The sequence below is a fragment of the Euwallacea fornicatus genome, chromosome 21 (assembly GCF_040115645.1).
Source record: "Euwallacea fornicatus isolate EFF26 chromosome 21, ASM4011564v1, whole genome shotgun sequence".
In the NCBI taxonomy this organism is placed as follows: domain Eukaryota; kingdom Metazoa; phylum Arthropoda; class Insecta; order Coleoptera; family Curculionidae; genus Euwallacea; species Euwallacea fornicatus.
This window is the reverse complement of record NC_089561.1, coordinates 2,159,008-2,183,349: the sequence shown is the minus strand read 5'-3', so window position 1 is coordinate 2,183,349 and position 24,342 is coordinate 2,159,008. Positions and strand designations below refer to the sequence as shown.

At 39.0% G+C, this 24,342-nt stretch overlaps 1 protein-coding gene across 2 annotated transcripts in view; it reads left to right on the top strand.

The window, feature by feature from the left end:
- LOC136346047 (neurotrimin-like) overlaps positions 1-24,342 on the top strand; it is a 65,929-nt gene that overhangs the window by 37,266 nt on the left and 4,321 nt on the right. For both annotated transcript variants that reach the window (XM_066294900.1, XM_066294899.1), the window contains 2 exons: positions 8,732-8,929; positions 23,701-23,822. In XM_066294900.1, coding sequence (XP_066150997.1) covers positions 8,732-8,929; positions 23,701-23,822 — 320 coding nt within the window. The remainder of the gene's footprint in view (positions 1-8,731; positions 8,930-23,700; positions 23,823-24,342) is intronic.

Below are 24,342 nucleotides of genomic sequence, written 5' to 3'. Positions count from 1 at the left end.
AAGATGTCCCTCTAGGCCGGTTTCACAGCTCCCAATTTTCATAAAAGTATTTAATGTCGCGAGGGGCTTATAAGGAAAAAACACAAGTCATAATTTTTTATCAACATGACACTTCACACGGACTAATTTTCATGTAAAATCTCTTTCTTGAAATCATCCACAAATTCACCCCCGAATTTTTGACATATTATTACGGCACACCCTGTATAATAAATGCATCGGCGCCCAATGTCGGGGCACTTTGTTTTGAGTTCAAGACTGGAAATGTTGAAGCATTGTGAAGCAGTTTCAGGCGGACGGTCAAAGGTGGAGTTTTCGGGGGAATGGGGCGTGTAAAGGACACAGGATGCGATGCGATTTGGTTATCTTTGGGAAATTTTGGAAAGGGATTTTGGTAGGGAATGCCATGCCGATGGCCCGTTACTTCCCGTATTCTTTGTGTTTCTTGAAGTAGTTGGCCTAAATGTTGGTTTTCATTGCTGAAGAAAATTTATAAATTTCGGTTTTTGGCCTGTAATACTGAATGCCATCAGCGCTCAGGGGCCGAGAAGTCTTTTTTTCATAGTGTTTTTATGAATTCAGAAGTGTTTTCGTTTAAACGAAGGACGTAGAAGGCAAAGTATTTAGATCGATATAGTTTTAAGCTCATTAGGATTTGAGGGAAGACTGACGATAAATTATATAATATAAATCATTAAATTTATACGAATAACTAACTAAATGGGTGATGTTTACCAGGACAGGGGTGCCACCAGGAGATTTAGATGCATCACGTGTAAACCCCATTTAAAGGTCTTTTAGTCCTTCCTTTCTCCTCAAACATGCATTGAAAAATCCGTGGATGGAGAAGCTTTTTACTTGCGAATTGTACGTTGGCCAGAACGCGGTTAAAAGGTTAAATGGCAAGAATAAAAAAGCGAGCAACCCTTCTTTTAGAGCACGTAAAAGCGAAAGCGCTTAATAATAGCAAACTACTTAATGTGGGGTCTAAGAGGGATTACGTTATTGTGCAACGGGTATAATGGAGAAAGTGCCGGCGCATAATAACCCGCTTAAACTTTTTATGAATATAGATATGCTGAGGCATACGGAAATTGTATTAGGGGGATCGACTTTTATGACTTTGAAGCCGCAGGTTAAATCCGGCCTCGGAAAAAAAATGTCTCGGCTTGAAAGTCAAAAGGAAAAATTCGTATTAGTTTTCTACAGTGCGAGCCACAATCGTTGGAGGGCCCGCCTCGTCAAAATAGTGGACCTATCGTTGAAAGATTATTAAAACTCCTTTCATCCATTGTCAGAGAAGTCATTAATCAGAGGCGAACAGATCGTTTTTTACTCATATTTGATTGGACGTCCGAAACATTTCTGGAGGCATTTTATAGCGATAGACTTTATCGAAAACGTATGGCCTGCAAGATCGCCGGATTTGACAGCTCTGGACTATTTGTTTGTTTGATTACTCGAAGGACATCGTGAACAAAAATCGTTTACGTACTCGGAGCGACTGTGACAAGTCATTACTGAAGAAGTTAGTGCTGGCTGGCTGCGGCCTTTCAAAACATGAAAAAACGTATGAGGATGTGTCTCCAGTGGCGTACCCCCGGCACTTTCAGCACTTATTATAAATTGTAATTATGATTTGCGGTTGCAAACAACGGAAAACTAACTTGATCCAGACTTATTTGAACAATTTCAGTTAGTGTTCGATTTGCAAGGGCACTAAATAAAAATTTATTTCTCTACAAATTATTATCATTTTTTTTAAGTTAAAATTGGCAGATTTCTTCCGGAAGGTCGAAAATACGACAAGTACGCCGCTGCAGCTCAGCTGGGTGGACATTTTAGTTCTTGACCTTGAAAGTTGGTGGGAAAAAGTATCGCAGCCGAATTTTAGTGTACTTCAGTAGTAGTTGCGCGCACATCATGGCTGCGTAAATCTACGAATAAACGTCAATTTGATGGATCGGGAAATACATTACTCGGGATTAGATGAAAGGTAGGAAACGTTTTAAAACAAAGCTGAAATTCCGTAATTCCATCATTATGGGTACAGCGGGTTTGATGGAATTAATCCCTTTTCAGCTTAAAGTAAAGTAATGAGTGTGTACCCTACACTCGAATCCGGTGATTCTGCTCGGTTCGGCTGTTTATTTTGCGGATTAGTGCGTTCAGTCTTGCGATCATACCGGGTCACTGATTCCGGGCTCATCAGTTTAAAGCATATATTATATTTCAGATCTTAATATTCAGCAATAACACTTATCGAAACTGAATCGATTAATTACTTAATTTCTAACTTACTTAGGCAAACTAAATTTGGACAGCCTGATGGCACTTTGTTCGCCCCATTTCGACCCTTAGCCAAATTCCATTACGCGCCCTTAAATATAATCTAACTAACCGCTTGAACTCTGTTAATTTCCCCCACAGAATAGTTGTTTCGGGGTCTAATTACTCTGACGGATCAGTATATTATGAATTTCTAACTGTGGGGGTTGCTAACATGTAGCGGTAAATGTCAAAGAGATACGGTGCCGGAAATTTATGCACATTTTTAAATGGGATATGAAGATATTCTATGAATATGTATGTACATTGTACCAGTAGTATATCAAATCAAATTAATAATTCTAGTTATCTATAATAAATTCCGCCCTTGGATCCCTGCCTCGTAATTTACTTCATTAGATTAATTAGCAATTTAGATCAAATTACTTACGCACACTAGGTGAAACGTACACGTAAGGTTCGCGGTTCACGGGTGGAGAGAAACGACACAATTCTCAGAGCACTTCTTTATTCTCCGTGAACCAAAAATGGAATATCCCGATACAACCCGGTATCCACACACAGAACACATCCCCTCTTCGTGAGAGAACCGATAAGATGGAAGGGCTGCCCACCCTTTTTCCCACGGGTACCAAATCCCTAAACGTCATTCTCACCTACGCTAAGGGAATTTATAAACAACCCTCTCTTCCCACGCTAATCTGGGGAAGAGCTTGGTACCAAAACCCTGTACCACTTTCAGATAATGCCAATTAATGATCTTAACATTAACAAGAAATGCGAGGGGATTCGTGACAGCCCTTTTACCATTTTCTCGCACTTATCTTGAGAGGAATTTAGAGCCAGAACCCCGTGATCTTTTCAGATAATTGATTAATAGTTTCAACATGGACAAAGGATGCTCACATACATATACCACTTATCATAAAAGTTGCAGCACCCGTAATTAATGCATCGAATTCAATCAGAATTGGAATATGTATTTAGTTGCAGTAGTAGCACAATTGATTACATAAAGCTTTATCCACGGGGAGTCTTAGAACCAGTACAATACATTCAGCCTTCTGGAAACATGCTTTCCCAGCAAGATAATGCACATCGCAACGCTACTGTGTTTCCTTGACCTCCGCGCTCTCCTGATTTTTCCCCTATAGAACACTTATGGTACATGTCAGGCAGAAGAGTTACCATACTGAAAAACTCACGACGTACTTTAGCAGAGGTACGAAATGCGATTCACGTTTCCCGGAAAAATAAACGATTGAACAAAGAAAAAGACGAAAGTGACGAAGACATATTGCGGATTGGAATGACTTCACCATTAGCTGCCATTTTTGTAGCATTTTTCCATATTTGACCAAAATAAATTAGAAATTTTTCACGGGTTCTTTCTTCTCTTAAAATTCACCAATTTTGGTTGGAGAAATTGATTAATTTTATAGCAATCACCCGGGAGATATTGGGTTAGGATGCAGAGTGCTAACATGTAGATGAAGTAGATGTGGAAAGGGAGCACTATGGGAACTAGGAGGAAGAGGGCAGAGCCAGGGGGGATGTGTTAATATACGTTTTTTAAAAATTGATTCTGATTGTTTGCCAGTTCCAGTAGAACAGTAAACTGAAATAACACGTTTTCCTATGTTGTTTGTGTACCCTCCATCGAAATTTCAAGCACCAACATGTAATATCCGAAACACGTACGATATGCCAGGGGAATTTCGGTAAATGCTAATTGTGTTTAATCAGGGCACCTCACTTCCTACGTTTTATTACCTCATTGTTGGCAAAACCGTTTACTGTTTATTGCACTGCACTGACTGTAAACATACATAAATATTTTAGCATATTCCTGGTTCGAACTGGGAATATTGACTGGTTAGTGGATACACATTATCTTGCTTAATTACGAAGAATGCAAAATATTTCCCTCAATTCAGCTTTCGTTTCATACAGGGTGTAACGTATCATCGTCTAGATATTTCAGAGGGCAATAGTACTTGCAAAATAATTAAAAAACGCTAATAGACCTGTAGTCAGAAAGCACCATTCTCGATATACAGGGTAGCAGAATTTCGCATTTCTTCTCAAAATTTGCGTTTTTCTCGCGTATAACTTGAGTAAAATTTTTGAAATTTCTTTTTTATCTCTATATCGAAATGTCGATATCGTCGGTAACTATAGGCAGGACGTTATGGTTTTCGGTTAGGTACCATTTTCTGCTTTGCATATATTTTTTGCAACATCCTCTATGAATTCTGATACCACATTTAAAATGCTTCTTCAGTTTTTAATCTTTTCGGTCTTACGCAATATATTCGTATCTTTTATCTATCTGAAGCAATTCGTAACAAAATAAAGTTATGAAAACTGTTGAAAATTTTCCCCTTCGGCTGAAATGCGGGACTCCACTCTTTACCTTATAGACCAACGGATTCTCTCAAATATTCCAGAAACATTGCGGATGCTGTTGCACAAATCTGTTCTTCCATTTCGTTATTTCGTTTTTATTTCAGTTGGGGTCTCTACTGTAATGAGTTTAGGCGCTCCAAAAAAAGTTCAGAATATTCAGGTGGAGCGTCCTAGAAAGCCCCCTCAACTTTTTCAACAGTCGTTAAAACGATGATCCAGGAACTCCTTCACCTCCATACTGAAATTGACTGGCGCACCATCATGCACGAACCAAATTTGGATATCTAACAGATTTGCAACTCTTCTAAAAAGACCGAAACTTCCGTTTTTCCTTTCGAAAATGGGAAAATGAAAATTAAAAAAATTATTTCGAGGTATACGTGAGAAAAGGGCAAAACGTGAGAAAAAATGTTTACTTTCCTACTTTGTATATGAAATATAGTGCGTTTTTGATCATGAGTCTATTGACATTTATTTAGTATTTTGCAGAGTACTATCGCCCCTCGAAATATCTATCTGATGATCTGTTACACCCTGTATAAATCTCTTCGTAAATTCCCATACAAATCGGCTGATTTTTCATGTCAAAATTGCAACACACAGTTATTGCTCTGTTATATCTCGAAGCGCTTCCGGACGATTTCTGATGGTAATTGCCAATTTATTAACAACTTGAGTTGAAAAGATTCTTATGAAAAGAAACATCCCTTCATAAAACGAGGGAAAATAAACGTTTTCTTTGTCATTATCCCCCATGAGCAACACCATTTAACATGTTTTTCCGGGTTAAGCAATGCCCTTCTGACCGAAATGATGTGTTTGTCTCGTATGCCTGATGGACATTAAATAGTGGAGATTCTTAAGAAGGGTTTTAAACGGCTTTTCAATTTAATAGTGCTCAGTTTACTCTCACGAATAAAAAACATCGTCGATAGTGATAATTTTTTTAATTTACGAACTAAGTATAAAATGTTAGCACCCCTTTTCCAACCCCTTTAAACGGCCTTTTGACATGCAACTTGGTGTGCTATAACTGAATTAACGCCAGTCACTCATCTAGCGGTTATCCATGCACGTAAACAACCCTTTAGTTTTATGTCTTTATTATTAAGGAAATAATTCAGTAAAACTGTTATAAAGAAAGATTCTAGCGCTCATTCATCATCTCGAATATTCGAACAAACGCCTGGGAATAAAAGGTTTTCCCCCATATATATGCGTGGGTGAAACCCGCAAAAGGGATGCTAATAACATGTTAAAGCGCTACCTTCATGGAGACGTTTTTTAAGCCTGCAATTCCATTTAGGGCTCCATACTGTAACTCCTTCACCGATACGTTATTCTTGAGCAAATGTGAGTCTAAGTAACAATAGAGTAAACGATGTGAAGTTTTTAATATGTACTTTGCAGCAATTTGCTTAAGCTAATTTCCACCTCGAAACGTAGCTTTGGCATTGTGTATCCATAGAACGTTCAAATTGCACTTCCTGCTCTTTGCCGGGCGAACAAAGGGCCATAAAACTGAATTGTGCCAATATTTAAGACATTGGAGGATTGAGGAAAAGTTAAAAATTCATGTTGATGTGTCAGCTTTTAACAAGTAATGGTGGTGCTGAAAAGAGAGATGAAATCCAGTTGGGCAAGCAATGCTTAATCACGACGAAATTTAGGTCGATCCTAAATAAATATCGGCCAATCTTGCTAAATAAACCTAACGAAACCATATGGTCAATCAAAAAGGGCCGGAGAGCTGATTTTCAGCGAAGGTACATGGAGCTTCAGAGGAGCTACATTTACCCACATTATGTTAACCTTTATGCTGGATAAATGGACTCCATTAGAGCTAGGTTCAACTTGTAAATTTGCCATTACTTGTAGGCTTTGCTTACAGCAAGATGTCTCCACACCTGACTAAGATAGTTTCTGGGCATAAATTTAGCGATTATTGTAAAGATGCACAAACCGTCAGTTATGCCCCAGGGCAAAGCTCTTGAATAGGAACTCGATGGAGTCGGCCAATGGGAGAACGAAACCAAATGACAATTACGGAATTCCGGTTTCCAATCTGTCACATCTGACAGGAGACACCGAAGTCGGTGACGGGTGTGGTTCGGAATGCACTTTTTCGATCGATCCCGAGCTTTTTCGCCATTTTGTTTATAGAACTTCAGAATATGGCGTTCGGTAGCACTATCTCGTAGCGGTAGTCGTCTGATTGGTACGAGGAGGGTCTGCAGTTCCTCCGATCTCTTCGGAGCGTTTTACCGTGTCGTAGACTGCCCATTTCTTGATACCAATCGTGCGAACAATGACGGCCGTCTTCATTTTCTTTTTATGCAGTTCAACCGATTACAGAACAACTGATAGCTGGTACATACATGCAGCGAGTATATCAACATATATATGTAGTATATGTTATAGGCCAAAAATGTGAAAATTAACCAGACTTGCCAACACCAACGGCAAAAACTTCTCGGATGAATGTGGGGGAACCTTTGCGTCACTCTGTGATGACTCACGTGTCGTGCAACTTACTGAAGCTCGCAAATGGTTGGGGAATATTGTCTCTTATTACCTCTTCACCTCAGTCTCGTCTAACTTCATAAAATGCATCTTTGAAGTGACGGTGGTAGCGAGCAAATCGTCATCTGTCACTCGTTCCACTCGCACGTAGATTTCTTTAGGTTTAGGAGGCTCCTCCCGCCCCCCTCCGTTCCTGTCATAAATATCTTTGCTTTTGTCAAAACGTCCTTCGTTCCTATTCCCACCACCGCGGCCCCTGCCGGAACCACCACCTCTGCCTCCTCCGTGACTTCCGGAGTGACCCCCTCCCCCCTCTCCTCCACACCTGCTTTGTTCCCATTATCGCCTCAGAAATCGTCATTGGGTTCGCGCCGAAAAACGTTCTCGCGACTTGTCCAAACTCGATCAAGGTTTTCATAGGAATTTTTAAGATTGTAACTGTAATCTCAATTTGTCATGGCAAAGATGTGTTGCTGAAAACGGACTTACCCCTCGACCTTCCTGCTTCGAATTTGTCAGATGGTCCACCATTTTATTTCCATCGTCTGCCCCCACTACCGTTGGATTCTACAGGGTGTTTCATTTAAAGTGACCCAAGCGAATATTTGCGAAACCATATTTTAAATTAAAAAAAAGTTTCAAACAATAATTATTTGTTATGAAAGGATATGTCTAACGAATATAAGCAAATTTTTATTCAATGCTATTTAAAGGGCATTTGAAGGGCAACTTTTTTACAAACCTGCAAAGAGCTAAAAAGACTAAATATTTTTTATGGGAAGGTTTTTTTTTGAAATTTCTTGTTTTTCGGATATCATAAAAAATGAAGGGGCACATTTAAAATAACACATGACTTAAATTATGCAAAAACAATGAATAATGGAAAATAAAAATTCACCAATCACTGGCTAAAATAAGTAGAACATAAAAGGTCTTGATCAATTAATGTTTGTTGCGGCATTGTTGGCCACAAATTAATAGGACCATTATTTTTCGAAAACAATTTAAATGGAGAGAAATATCGTATTTTTCTATTAAATGACCTACCAGTTTTGATGAAAACCTTACTTTTGATCGAAGAGTTGCTCTGGGGCATCAGCAGGATGGATGTCCAGCCCATTTTGCTCGTGTGACGCGAGACGCTTTAAATGAGAAGTTTCCTGAAAAATGGGTAGGACGTAATGGTCCAGTGAACTGGCCACCAGGATCACCTGACTTGTCCCCATTAGACTTTCTTCTTTGGGGCTACCTTAAAGAGAAAGTGTACGTTCAAGTTTTAATAATTTACTGAACACTCTGTATATTATTAATTGCATCTCTAGTGCACCCTGTCGGTATCGTCGATTTTCAACGTTATATTTTACAGGGGGCATATTTTGCTTTGTGGGAGGTCAATATCGACGGCCACGCATCACCAACTTTTGAAATTTCCGCGCTTTTTCCCTGATAAATTCTCCCTTTCGTTGCTGCTTGACCAACGAATAAAAGCAAAATTTGCATGTGATTTCAGGTGCATTTGTCATTGTGTGGAAGCGTGGATCGACGTTGCTCAGTGCCGGGCAGCAAAAGATAACAATGGACCCCCGCATTTCCCTTGTGGGGTACAATTTGCAAATCAAGGACATCAAACATGCCGATCAGGGAGATTACACGTGTCAAATTGGGGATGGCTCGCCGGGAGATCTAATACACACTATTGAAATACTGAGTAAGTACATTCAGATCCTCCACTTAAACCAATATTGCCTGGTTTCTGGAACTTAGATTAAGGTAAATTTATGCGAGCAAAACAACCCCTTCGTGTGGTTTCGAAAGTTTGGGCACCCGAATTACTTAGTGAGACCAAAATGCAAATGTCCTGCTTTAAATTCATGAAGTTAAAAATTTAGTTCCGAAAAGCCGGATTGAAGATGTAACCTTGCGGAAAAGTATGCTGATCACAAAAAGTTGCCGAATGCCGAAAGTTTGGTCTATTAGAATAAGTTCATCTTATTGAGTTAAACGGGTAAATCCCCCCAACCGAACTTCTGATCGTTCAATACTCGCAAATAACTCGATTATCGTTGCCATCTAGAAAACTTGAGTTCTCCTTTGAGGCCACAATAATTAGTCTCTAATTCATTCAGCAGCCGAACTGCCTTGTAGATGTTCAGCCAGACCGATAAAATTTGACAAGTTCACGTTTCCGGGGAATGAGCACTGGAGGTTTTGCTCGATCGTAGGGGTTTGATAAACCTCCTAATTTATGCGGGCGAATCCCTTTTACAGGGTTTGGCTAACTCAGCTTTCGAGCTGGAAAGGCCTTTGACACCAAAAACAGGGCTACTTTTGCTTCTCTCGGTAACATCGCTTTAAATTACACAAGCAATCAATTAACTAAAATTATCACCTGTCATCAATAGGACTAAATGAATTGTTATACCAAACAATCCTAAATCTAATTGCGGAAATATCCTGATTTGCCAATTGGGGTGTGAAGCTATAATTCATGGAGTAATGACGTTGCGCTAACCACAATTGAGACAATTTATTAGTAATTACGTTTTTCCATTATCAGCGAACAAGCCCTAATTTATTAGAGCGTTCTGTCAGCAAATGAAATGTGTCTAAAATAAAGAATTTTGCTGGGCATGATAAGGAGCGGACTTTGTTCCAATAGGGAATACTTAAGCTATAAATAAGACATTACACGTAGATGCGCCACAACAAAACCTTCCCCAAGGAGCCCCACGTTATACGTACACCGCTTTTATGCCGCTCTATTTCATTCTAGAACTTCATTTTATTTTTTTTAATTTAAATTGTTTCTCGTGTCCGACCGCAAGATAATTTCAAGCAGGAAGTCAAATTCCAGTTTAGAGTTTAAATTAATTTCTCCGTTTATATTCTCCCCCATTAGAATTTATCCCGGCATGAAACAGTGTTACGTTGAATCTGTCTGAAACTGATGTTTGCCCGCTCCAGGTCTGGTGCAGTGTTACCACATAAAGCAACTTTTGTTGCCAGTCCCGAAAGTTGCCGAATTTTGCTCTTGACACGAATAAAACCTGTTTTCGGACTGGGCCGGTGATGAGGATTTACACGATAAATGAACTGATTTGAGGTGGAAACAAGTCACGGCTGTAGGGTCTGGTCGTCTCGCGAGTGAGTGCCGGTCGAAGTTATCAGCTTTTCGAACACTGAAAAATTTTAAAACTTCAGGAATTAACTACATAAACTGGCAACGCGGCTCCGCTCTTTTATTTTAAAAGTGGCGCGGCTGCAACTGGCGTGACGTGTCTTCGGCAGTTCGTGCGGCGGTGCCAGATTGTCAGGGTCGTTTTGGGGTTTCGAAATTTTTAGCCTTACCCGGAATTGTCTCGATCCCTCATTGTCCCGCCGTTTCTTTTGACGAGCAACGTGCAAACAATACATGTAAACGGTGGAAGACCAGCAGTTCGATTTGTGGACACTGGTAAGCCGTCCGGCAGCGCCTGGCGCAGTAGTCTACCGCACAAATTGTAGGAACTGCCGAGTCCAAAATACATGCTGTAATCGTCAAAAATCTATTTGAAAATAGACAACTAGAAGATGAATTGATGACTCATCTTCTTTCCCTTGTAACCTGAACAACAGGTCTTCAGTGTTAAGTATTTTTTGGCAAAAATATTTTTTTATCTCTCTCTTTTTATCTGTCTTTCTCTCCTTTTTAAAATTGAAAATTATTAAACCGACATCACCACCTAAACGCTTCTAGAACTTTAGCTAGTATCCAGCAGAAAAATTGTAGGAGAGTAATAATTGATTTCACCACTGAATATTCATAGGAACCCTTTTTCGGTGCAAAAAGTCAAAGTTTTTACGGCGATTTCTGGTACCAAGACACAGACCCGAAGAATATTTTGTACAGAACTCCGAGTGATATAACAAATATAATTTCTAGATTTTTCATCGACATCACTTTGACAGTTTTTATTTCGTTAGTCTAGGGTATAATTCAAAGCTGTGTTTATGAGGGTGAACGGGGCTTTCCTCTTCACTCTGAAATCGAATCGAACATCAACAGAAATTGGAGTTGGAACAGAATAGGAATTTCCCATTTTCGGGAAAGTCTTAAATGCTAAACCCCCTGGCGGCGCACCATGGGCGTACCCTAGTTGGGGGTGCCATCGACACCGCGTGCACTACCCGTCGCATTGGATCGTGGTGCTGAAGCTGATAAGAGATCCTTCGTCGGCGGTAATTGCGTCTGCATCATTAGGGCCGACGAAGCTTATCATAAGTAATACCGATGCCGACAAAGTATCTCGGTGGGAATTCTCACGGACGAACCAAAGTCTACCATGGGCGTGCCAAAGGGGCACATCACCTGCTTAACGACAACTTAACCCTAACTCTATTTACAATCCGCCACCTTTCCGATGGAGTCTCGACCTAATCAAAATACACAATTAAAAGCTATGCACAGGGTGGTCGGTTTGACCACTGGATCCTACAGTTATATAGCGAATCAATGAGCAAATCGAGGCTTTTTAAATCAAATTAAAAGTTTTTTTAACCTAGCGAGTGACCCAAGGAATATTCTTTAATTTTTCGGCATAACCCAGAGAGGTATGACTTACGTTATTTTTTGGGAATTTTCTCGTGGATTTAATGAGCCTTTCTGGACGTTTTATCGGGCAATCTGAGTAATTCGGTCTGAGAAAATGTTACTTTAAATCATTTGGAACCCTTAAGGGAATGTATGTACAAGCGGAAGGTAACGTGAAGTGACTCTGGGAGATGTCTGCGCGTCCCAAGGGGACCCGATGAAATTCTCAGATGTCCAGGTGCAGTTTTCTATTATTATAAATCAGCAGCAAATAATTCATTGGCAAATCTAAATAGGAACATATTATTATAACCGCACTGAATGGTTGCGCAATATCGACCATTCTTTATTTGGAATATTAATGAGGTTTAGATTTGAACCCTCAAATATGATATGCTAATATTGGCAAATTTGTATAAACAACGTGCATATGCATGCGAGAGTTTATTCAAGCAAACTATTTGCTTTTTCTGCGTATCGCAATATTTGCACTTCTAAATGAGGCCGTATTTGTTAGGACTGCAAAAGTTTTAATTCGCCACGTTTCATGACATTCCCTTAGTTACATGGGCCTCACTTTCCCTTCGTAACCAAATGCTCCACTCCATGAATTTTAAGCAGAGATTCCTATATCGTCTGACTGGAGCACATAAAATAGTTTTCGAGGATTTTGCATGCCGGCAAAAAGTGATATATCGATATTTGCATGATTTTTGCCGGGTTATGCTTAAGTTTCCCCGATATTCCCCGATGTTCTGCAACATCATTAACTTTTAAAATAATTCTTCTTTCCAGTCTGCACAATAATCATTTACATGGGAAAATATGCAATTTAATTTCCGAACCGAGAGGATTTACTCGAGTAGCAACTAAAATCGTCCGCAGAACTTAAGTGATATTAAAATTCGCTTTATTTCTCAGCCTTTCCTCTGTTCCTCTTGAAGGGCTTTGAAAGGGGATTAAGGCATATTTTTGTTTCACTCAAATATCCCCCTTTAGCACGATATTTTGAGACCTAAAAATTCATTAATATCAAAAACTACCGGTTTAACCTAATTTTACATCCAGAGGGTTTTGGAATTTCCATTCGAATCCTTCCCTCTGAAATAATACGTCCCGGGCCATGAATCGACCACCACCCCCATTCTGTCTGAAATTCAAATAATTCCCCAGTCGATGGAGATTATTACTGAATCCTCTTTTACAATATATCAGCTTTTAGCCTAATCGATTCCAATTTATGAGCTATTGAGAGGGGTTTATGTTTTCAAAGAGCGATAAAATCAACATAAAGCTGAACTCCAATCAAATACGTCTTATGTAGACGCTAACACAAGTATGTTTGGAGGGATTTATTACACCAAAACGAAATTGTGAAATTGGGGCTCCTTTAACATTGATGATGGCACAGACAAGACTGATATCTTAGTTCTAATTTATCAAAGACCTCGCCTCGAACTAAATTAGAATTGCGGTTATGCTATTCGCTAAGTTTCCGGGGCTCCTTTTCACTTTAGTACAAGCTTCAGGGCAAGAAGTATCAGGCCTTTGTGATAACGATCTGCAACGGCCGTTGCTATGCCAAATAAAGCGCAGCAACTCCTTTTGGTGCTTATTATATTTAAATACGTGCATGAGGAATCTTAGAGGTAATGTGGGCATAAACGTAAAGTCGCTCCGTACGTACCCCCGGGAGCTCCGCAATTTTTAGGAGGCGAATTTTTCAAAGGAAAATAGCTCAGATTAGCGAGGATCAATTAGGACGAAATTGTTTTTATGTGGAAATATATTTCAACATCTATGGCCCAAATCGAGTCTCACTATCGTGAAATTCACCGCGAGCTGGCACAATGCTTGAACAAAGCTTCAAAGCGATGAAGGGTAAAAACTATGTAATTCTCATTTATGGTGGTAATTCCCATTTATAGCAGCCTTTGCTCAGAAGTAGGTGCAATGAATACGAAGGAATAAAACCGTAAAATGGAAATTTGCACTAAAATATATGTTGTAAACTTATATTTAATTTTTGAAAGTTAGTTGTAATTTTCGGAACTTAGAGGAGAATTCTCACTCGGCCTGCGAAACTGCCCTCGTGCACATTTCCATCGAACGCTGAGTAAAGAGCAGAGAACTTCGCGACAAAACCGCGATATTCAAGAAATGGAATGTACGCAAATTAACTAAAACCAGAATGGCCCCCCTGAAATCCGGATTTCACACCCTCGGAATGTCTCTATATTGGTTTTGCGTGGCGGGGTGTTTCGATGATTCAAGATTTTCAGCATGTTCAGCGTACTTTGCAAATTGGCCTCCAAAATCGTCCGATTTAGTCCGTGTTGTTGATCAATTGGGAAAAATTCAAATCCTCAGTGTTTTCCCACTTTGAAAGGTCGATTAAACAATTCGAGATACTGGAAGAAAACATTAAGAGTTTTCAAAAACTGGAATTTACACGAATTTGCTAAAATTAAAATAGAGACATATTTTACTGTTCGAACTGGTGCTTTTTTTGTTACAACGAAAATCTTTAAAGTATACAGGGTCTGGGGTACTGGCCGCCAGGTAGTGTGGGGTTCGCTGAAGTGTCTACCTACTCCAAACCTCGAGAGGAAAGAACCTTATCCATCATCCTTATCCAAATTCAAAGCTAGCCCTTAGGAATACATCGTCAGTGTCGGAGAACACTGCGAGCAACTAGTATTCACCCTACTTGTCTTCTGCTAGTGAATTCCTCGCTCTCCTCATGTGCCGTATTTTGACCACATCTGCTGTTTCTTTAGGTCGTTTCGGTCCTCCTGTACATTTCTTCACCCTTCGTGTTCGCACCTCCCATGCTCGATTTGTGTCTTTTCATTTTGCGGAGCAGTCACTCTTCGTCGTTCCAATCTCTTTGCATAAGCCCTTCTGGTCCTGTACTATGTTTTTACCGATCCTAATGTATCCATCCGACAGAAATATTTGCCTTCTCCTTCGGCAGTGGAAATTGTTCCTGCATGGACGCTCTCGAAATGAATCTTTTACAGGGAAATGCTCTCTGCAATCCAAAGCGATCGGGGATGGGAATTTCCTAATAATCTTTCCCTTGTTAAATTTTAAGGCTTTAAACAAAATTGCTTTAGCGCGTTATTTAAAACTGTTGAATTGCGAAAGCTTTAAAATTCAAATTCGAGAAGATGCAGAGGTCCGGAAGGGCTGTAACTTCAACTACTCCGTCGAAATTATACAAACGACATGCGGAGTTATAAACCCTTTACCAGAGGCATCTCGAGGACGCTCGAGGGAGAAGCGCCTGTAAACCCGCTATGGTAATTTAGGTTTATATATATTTCGCCCTATTTGCAAAGATAATATTATCGACTAATTTGAAATTTAATTAGTTTTATTATGTGGAAGTTAATATTGTGTTAAATGCTACAAAGCACATAGCTATTGTGTGTTGGAAATATTGAAATTTCAAATAGGCCTATTTCAGGCCAAAGGGGTCTATATGAGTTTGTGATATGGCTCTTTTTGGACTGTTACAGTAGCGAACTTACGCCCTGGCAGTTTGACTGACTGTAACATTGATCGTAAAATAGAGCTTATTTGACTGAAATCGTGGCAATATTGAATTTGCTGTAACGCCTTTTTAATGCTGAAAATCAAATTAGTTAACTCTCAAAAAATTAAAATTTTACGAAAAAAATTGCATCAAGTTTTTCTGATAGAATGATGAACGTTTTTATTTATTTATTTATTTATTTATTTATTTTTTACTTTAAATTCAAACGTCATTTTCATTAAAATCATCTCTTTCTTATTTTTGTTTTTTGAATTTTGTAGCGATAAGGCCCCTAACAGCCATATAGTCGGGCAGTTCGAGACTTTGCCCTGGGGACCACTTACCCCTAGATCGGCCACAGAATTGTTGTCAACTGTAATTTTGTTGTAGTTATTTCATTATTTACGCAACTGTAAAAGGCATTGTAGAGTCAATGAGCCTTTTACGTGCTTATTAGATATACCGTTTTTGAGTACGACGAAACCACGTTAATGTTAGAAATCGGGGGCTGTAAAGCCTTCTATAGCACACAATGATTTTTAACGTTTGTTTAAAAAACTTGTCCTGTTGTGTCGCGACGTGTAATTAATTAAACAAACAACTAAAGGTAAACGTGCCAGTGAACCCAACAAACGTTGAAATGCACTCTACTAAGATGATTTAATTAAAAACCGCTTAGTTGACCAACTGTTTGAGTTTGTTGTTTATTTAGAAGGTTATAAATCTATGAAATGGTTACTTGGACTATAAATTTTATCTATAATCCTAGGGATGGTTTAGTCCAGTTAGTACACGTTAGTAGAGATTAAAGGAAATTAAAGCGATATCCCAGTATAAATTTAATATGGCGATTTTTCCCCGGATGTCCCTTCCTACATCCCGTCAGCGGGTTAAATTGCCCTCCCCTAGTAATTGGGGCGAGCATAACGAGTTAGCGGGCTAAAGTCCAACTTCGAATTTAAATAGCTTCATTACTCATCGTCTCATATGTGTCACCCGGGTCCTGTTTAATTCCGAAATGCGATAGTATTTTTGCCCTCGTTCCCGGACAAAAAAACAGTTCTAATTTAAATTCAGATCCCTTTGAGGGCATTAATGGGGAAAGGTTTTTAATAGATGATAAGCAAGTAACAAAGTGTAATAATCTCCTGTTAAAAAAAAAACAGTGGCGGACTTGGGTTTTTCCTTGATCCGCCACTAGCTGGTGCGTACAAGACCATTACCAAACAGTACGCAAAATGCAATTTTTAGATAACAAAAGTGCGTAACTTTACCCTAAGATTTCCGCGGTTAAGCTCCAGAAATGGACACCTCGTGATGTAGAGGGTGTTTCATAGTAGAATGTTAAAAATTCAGGTTAGTTCAGGTTATGTGGCAACCCCAATTTAACGTCCTTATGCCATACCGGTTTTGAAATATTAGGTCGTGTAGTATGAAACGAGTAGATTCTCGAAATGCCACATTCAACTGCGAATAACTTCACTCTAAATCTATATTTGGACTTGACCTTTTTATGTGGAAAAGGCACATTCTTCCTCTTTCGATCAGAGTGTAAAGTGTTAAAAATTATTGAAAACTTCTATCCCTTATTTACCCCTTAAGTACCTTATTACTATTATTCCTTAAGTACTAACCCCGAAGAATGCCAACCAGGGGCGCACCACCACCAAGAACCATTATAAGCTATGGCTACACCGAATCCCATAACTCGTGGCCATCTATACTAGTCGCTTTTCTGGGAATATCGCGGGTCCAACAAATTGACCATCAAAGCAATAGTCCCTATAGAGAAAGCTTCCTTCGACTAGTAGCACATTCCCCAGCCAAAGCGTACCCTTAGCTTTGGCCTGATGGGCCATGTGGTCTGGCACCCAGATGGTATTCTCCGAATGAGTATCGCAGTACATGGGCGTAACTTAAGGGAATAAATGCCAATACACAATAAACCTAACATTAACAACAATAAAAAAATAAATGGAAACAAAAGCTTAAAGTCCCTAACAGTGAAGACCTCCAGAAAGATTTTATCGACTTTATTTTCGTTGGGTTTTTATTCGATGGTTACAAACAGACCTGACCAATTGATGGCAATATCACAATCATTATTGTTGAGCTTCATGGCGCCCTCCAAGGAAGCCCCCGTATATTTTGAACAAAAGTCAAAAAGGCCATAAAAGACGGGACAGTCATCACCAACATTATAATGACTAAGGCTTTTTGTAAATGAAGATATATTTTGAGGAGTGACTCTCCGAAGGAAATCTGAAAAATATAAACAAATACTGCTTGAAGTAAGGTCTGATTAAAAAACTCAACTTGGCAAAAACACATATAAAATCTAGAAACCCTGGTTCACAGCCTCACAGAATGTATCGTTAAGTGGATGTATAAACCATGCTTTAGTTAATGGACACCTTTAGGTATTTAATTCATTTGTATACTGTGGCACTCTTACCGATGTATTCATCAGAATGGAATCTACACATATGTGCGCTAGCAACATAACGCCTATAAATCTGCATTTTCTTATGTAAACCACACACCGCACAAGTCACCTTGGCCAAGCTACAGGAGTTGGAATTGGAAACTCTCCGTCATCCACCGTATTCACCCGACTTAGCATCCACTGATTACCACTTCTTTCAAAATTTGGATGACTTCTTGGTAGGGAAAACATTCAACTCCGACGAGGCTGTCAAAGCTGCCTTCCACGAGTCTATCGACTCCCGGCCTGCAGGCTTTTACAGCAGGGGAATCAATGAACTTCCCGTTAAATGGCAGAAGTGTATTGATAATGGCGGTGCACATTTCCATTGACAATAAAGACATTTCATATGAAGAAAAAATGACTAAAGTTTCAATTCAATTCTACTCATTTCATACCACACGACCTAATATTTAAAAAATATTAGAAAAATATAAAAAAAGCGATTAACCGCCCAACTTCATCCGACCTAAATATTTGTTACCATGCGCTCTGCACCCCCAGAAAATTTGTCGGCATGTTTGTGAAACACCCTGTATATACTGAAATAGGCACAGAGGTGAACGCAATCTGATATTTCAGTTCTGCGGTCTAGGACCCGAAGCCCGCATGAATTTACCTTCCTCTCGGGCCCACCCACTCTTAAACTTTTCATTGTAAAAAAAAAAATTCAAAACTCGCTTTAATGTCTGAAATTTATGGCATAATTAGATTTGCGACAAGCCTTGGATTTCTCCGTAAACGTCGCAGAAATTGTAATCGAATCCTCCCACAACTGGAAGTTATGCAAACGAAGTTAGTCTATTTGCAACCGAATTAAGAGAAGATTGAATTTACATTGAAATTTATTAGTGATGAAGACTTGCCGAATGTCAATATCAGATTGCCCTACAGAGAAGCTGATTTCACATAAAATTAATTTGCATTTGAACATAACCACAGAAGATTCTTTAACGTGCGGACCGATGGAGGATGCGAGTTTTGCAATTGGACACTTCATTCCCGCGTTTAATGAAACGTTATTAAATGGAAAAATTAATGTGCGATGCAGCGGCAGAAGTGTTTAGATTTTCTCATTTAATTAGTTTCAAACACGTATGCCAATTCCCTCATTATCGTAAATCCCCATTAATCCGCATAAACAAAGCACTGCATAACATGATCTATATTAACGATTAGCGCATAAGGGTTGAGACTGATTTAATTAGCGTTCGTTAGCGATGAAACAAAACACTTAATTTCCCTTTGATCACATACCCCTTCACTCAAAATAAATGTTAAATGGAATTAATTTTGAATTTATCCTGGACAATGTGTTGTCATTTGCATTCGCAATTTCAATTATTTTTCTTAACGCGTTTTGTTTTCGTTCGTTCGGGACTATGTGAGTGCGGAAACGGCGGTATTGGAAATTTATTAAAAGCTCTTCATGAATATTCAACAAGCGGTACTATTAACAAAATATTTCCTCAGGAGTTTAGTTGCAGAAGAACCACTTTCCACCCCGAGGGAGAGGCACACGTCCTCTGGGGGAGTGACTTTTTCACCAATCAACTCCCCCAATGCTATTTCTCATTCTGTGTTTTTATTCATTTGCATACGTATTACGGGCAGCCATATTGAAACTTTATTAAACGCGGATGTTCATGAATATTTATGATGAACGTTCAAGGGACAATAAAAGTGGACAAAATTTGAATTCCACTCCGTCCAACACCCCGCGGCTTTGTCATCTCTCAAAACATTTCCAGTTGCAACAAAAACGTTTGAATGGGACGTAGAATTGTAGAAATAACATAATTCTCAATAATTCAATCTCCATTTTGTCAAGAATTCCAGAAGAGCACAATGCACGCCTCCATCGCTCCAGCCACAACACATTTTAATTTATATTATGTTATGTTCTTTTTGGGCTAAATGTACATAGTCAGCATATATCGTAGTATTGCACGAATTAAAAGTCCATTTAAAACCAGCTTTCATGAATATTCAGCATGGCTGCGGCGTATGAGCTGAATTGAAAGATATTGCAAAATTGGATGCTGATGTTTACTTTAGATTAGCATCCCGAATACAACGCGTTTTGCTAAATCTGCAGAAACTTTTTTTCTGTCGAGTCTCAACCCGAATTTGCCAAATATACCAATTGGCCAAAATCAGGTAAGTCGGAATAAACAACGCAAGATTCATCAGATCGAATATGTGCGATCATACAACCAATTGACTGTGTGACGGGATTATACCTCCGATGTAAAATCTTAAAATCCGGTTAATGGTCAATGCATACTGCGCGACGTGGTAAAGAGAACACCCCGTAATAATGGTTTGATTTAAATAATTTTTGGTATTCATGTTTGTTTATATGAATAGTAAAAACAATCAGTTTTTCAATTATATTCTCGCATTCGTTATTCTGTTATCAGCAATTTTAGGTATGTTTTTACTGATTTTTCATTTAGAAAAATATCCACTAGGTTAAGCTAAAGTTTAAATATCGTGCTGCCAGGCACGATCCCAGGAAGACCAGCCACAATGAAAGAGAAGTTTGGGTAGGTATCGAAGTACTGCAGAGCCTCAAGGTTGCCGCCTTAAACTTTCAACGTTAAGAGACAGGTTCGCTTCGTTACGAGTGTGGACAGCCCCTTATAATACGATCAATTTGTTACCTTGGCCGCCCCGATCTTCAGACTTGTCACCAATCGAATGTGCGTGGGACGTTGTGAGTAGCAAGTTACAAAATTTTCCCCATATCTGTAATGCCGTCCAGACAGCCTACAGTGAGATCCTTCGATAGGACATCAATCATCTGATCGAATCGATCGCGTAGACATGTCCAGAAGCGAACACCACACGGATGGTTTAAACCACCAAATATGTTTAATTTTTTACTTGTGTTAGTATAAAAATATTCATATAAAAAATCATTTATGTCAAACCGTTTTTGCGAGGTGTTCTGTTTTCTACGTCACGCGGTGTACAAGGTGTCTCTCAACAGAGCTTCTATTCAACCGGACATTCTAGGAGCCAAAACACAGCGAAAACTTGGTATAAACATATATCGAAATGCGCTCCGTTTTCCACATGCGGGGTGTGGAAAGTTCCTTCCTGAGGATGATTTTTTATTCATATTTTCGAAACGTTTCGATATATATTAATGATGTGTTCTACTTTATTATGACTTTTAGTGCTCTTTTTTCGTCTCTATGAAAAAATAGCAACATTGTATATTGAAACTCCATGTTCATAACGGCGTACGCTACACCAAAACAGGCCATTATCCGCATTTATTTCAAATTCCGTCCCGACACGGTCGTCCGTAAATGACTGGAATCAAGAGATTCATTCTTTCTTTGTTTAGACGCAGCCATTAGTCAAAATCTTTAATTACCCCGAATTATACTTTTAAGTCCAATGGGCGAAATGGGGGAAATTTCTCAAATATATTCTCGTTCAATTTACATATCTTCCGAAGTTGCAGAATTTCATTACTCGAAGGGATTCGCGTTGTTACTGAGTTAATTAATTTAGGCGCAGAGTTTCTGAAAATCCAACGAACGGCTAATGTTCGATGGCGGTCAAGGCCGCAGGTTTGACCGAGTGGCCAACAACACCTCCCGAACAGAAATAAACTTTTTTTTCTCTAAATCCCTAATGAGCTAATTTGCATTTTAAAACGCAGGCGAGCAAACCAGAGAATTAATATTCACATTGTGGGTGCACACACCTACCGACTGCGTTGTTTTGGAAAATTTGTACGGACTAGTTCGAAAAGTGAAAATTATATGATAATAAAACCTCTGAATGGAGCTTAGAGTCGACTCAATCGTCTCAAAACTTTTAATTTCTTTACATCAAAAGTCCAATCTTCTTAACCGCAGTTACAACGAAATGATTTAGAAAGTTAAATTGACTTCATAAAACTTTTTTGAGTTTCGGCCGTTTAGTATTCTCCTCTTCATGCATAAATTAGTCGACGAAGTCAGGAAAGAGATCCTGCAATTTGAAATAAGACTAAATGAAATTTGTCAACATTTCCTCTTTGTGTTCTGTAATATTTAGATAAGTTTATGTACGGCAGCTGTTTGCTTCCAGGCTGGAATACGTCCGTGCAAGCGTTCGAGGGACACACACACACACACACAACTCATCGCCGCATTATTTGTCCATATTACTGGACGCTCTTTGTCAGGATTATCACAACAATGCGGTGGATGCACTCATTGCTTGCAATACAAAACGCTTCCGGCTTTATTTTCATTATTTCAATTTGTTGTTTAAATGCCCCGAAAGTGTCATCGAAATATCATAATCCACCTCCGGCATCAACGGGAAAATTTTCATCCCTTCTCGTTGAATCCGGAATTTCGGTCGAGATTGTGAATTCGTTGTCGGGCGGTTAATATAGCCAATCTACGTTATTTGCCAAATGAAATTATCTATCGCTTGCTACACGCTCAACTTCCAACTGTACCGAGAAATGCTTAAACCAAATTATCAGATATGGGACATGCAGTCAGTGAAATATACATTTTCGGCGTGGATTTGGGAAGCCGCTTGATTGATAAATTACTCGGATCAGCTATGAAAAGATATGTTTGGTTGCTCAATGGCTGGAGCAAGAATAAATAACGTTACTTGACGCTGGGCCCCTTTTATTATAACAGCAGAAGCCCTCGTCGTAAATCACTTTGAAGTAGCCATTACAACTATGATTGGAAAGGATGACCAGCAAGAACCGTGCGGTATTTTATATGTTCAACAGGTAAATTCCATTTACTTACAGAAATAAATAAATTGGAAAATCAAACTGGGATGGTCGCGTCTTTTGGTGAGCACAGAGGCCTGAAAACCCGTTGACTGCATCACTAAACTGATTGTGTGGATCAGGCGTGTACGTCCGCCAAAACGTCAAGAAAACTTGATGCGGAACTGAAAAATATCGAGTTTATTATCTTTTTACGTATTTATTGCTTTAATTTTTAAGAAATATGAAGATGTCATTCATCGACCCTAACAGTAAATTAGACTGAATTAATTAGCGTCTATGGATTTAGTGAAAAGAAACTTTATCCTACAATCAGTGGCGCACCAAAGGTTAGCAGACGTTCGGACAAAGCACGGATGTGCCAGCTACATGCCCACAATTGCCTTCAATAAGATTCAAAGAGACAGTTGAATTTAGATTTAAAAAACTTATTAAAATGGCATTCGCCATAATATCAAAAAACTTGCTGCGAATATGAAAGTTTTCTCACACGACGCATTTTTGAGTATTCACTAATTGCATTTTTGAAAATTAACGAACTGTTTCGGGTTAGATCTAATAATGAATTAGGTAATGCCACCAGTTCGGTCAAAGAGAACTCAATTTTACAGCCACTGGTGATCGGAATCCGTCTCCAGACAAAGCCCCGAATTTCCCGGCCGCTATGGATTAATGCCGATTTCTAACCCACTTTTTTCTTTCTAATCACGATCCTAAACGCCCTCAAAGCTCGCTCTCATTTCACGACAAAGCCACCATACATGCAGAAATGTATCCCTTGCAATTTCATTTTTCCTCCTCAGCTCAAAATGTCTACGTACTCAACCATAGATTCGCCCGGCTATAAAAAGGCAAAAAGGCCTCGTTTTGTGCAATAACCACCGTCATAACGATGATTTTTTGTTGCTCAATTCGCAGAGCATGAATTCTAAATGCCCCGTCACAAATTTCGCCCTATATACAGCGGGGTCACGACATGAATATTTATGCGGCATTTGCCTTGAGTGCAACTTCATAATGCATCATAATGGGCCCTTTTTATTACCGCGTAATATTAGTAAAAGGCTGCGTTAAATGTGCAAATTTCTTCACTTTAATGGGCTTTTGGGGTCTTGCAGTGCCTCCCAAAATTCAAATCATGCCGCCCAGTGGGCAGATCGTGACGAGGAAGGGAAATCCCGTTTCCTTTGAGTGTAAAGCCGATGGGAATCCCACTCCAACTGTGCAGTGGTCAAGGAAGGTAAGTTCTTTTCCGTGTTGATACAGGGTGTTTCGTTTAAAGTGACACAAGCGATTATCTCTGAAACCAATTTTTAAATTAGAACTAGTTTCCAACAATCCAACGCACACAAGCAAATTTTCACTCAAGGTCATTAAAGGGGCATCTCTAGGCCTTTTCGTAATGGAACACCCATCTCTTTTGGCTAATTTGCAAAGAGCTTAAAAAATGCATTGTTTTTTGTTAGAAAAGTTTTTTTGTGGCTCTTCCCATATTACAGATATCATCAAAATTGAAGTGGCACATTTAAAATAACATGTGACTTAAATTGCGAAAAAAACTTTATTAATGGAAAAAATCACAGTTACTAAAAATTAACCCAAAACCATAATAAATATTATTTTAGATCGTTTATCAGTCGTACTAAAAAATAATGTTTTCACTAGAAAATACTCGTCAATGTTTGTTGTGAGTATCGAATTTAATTATAAATTTCAAAAGAACTATAACACGAAGCTAATTGTTTTTTTTTTCAACTAGA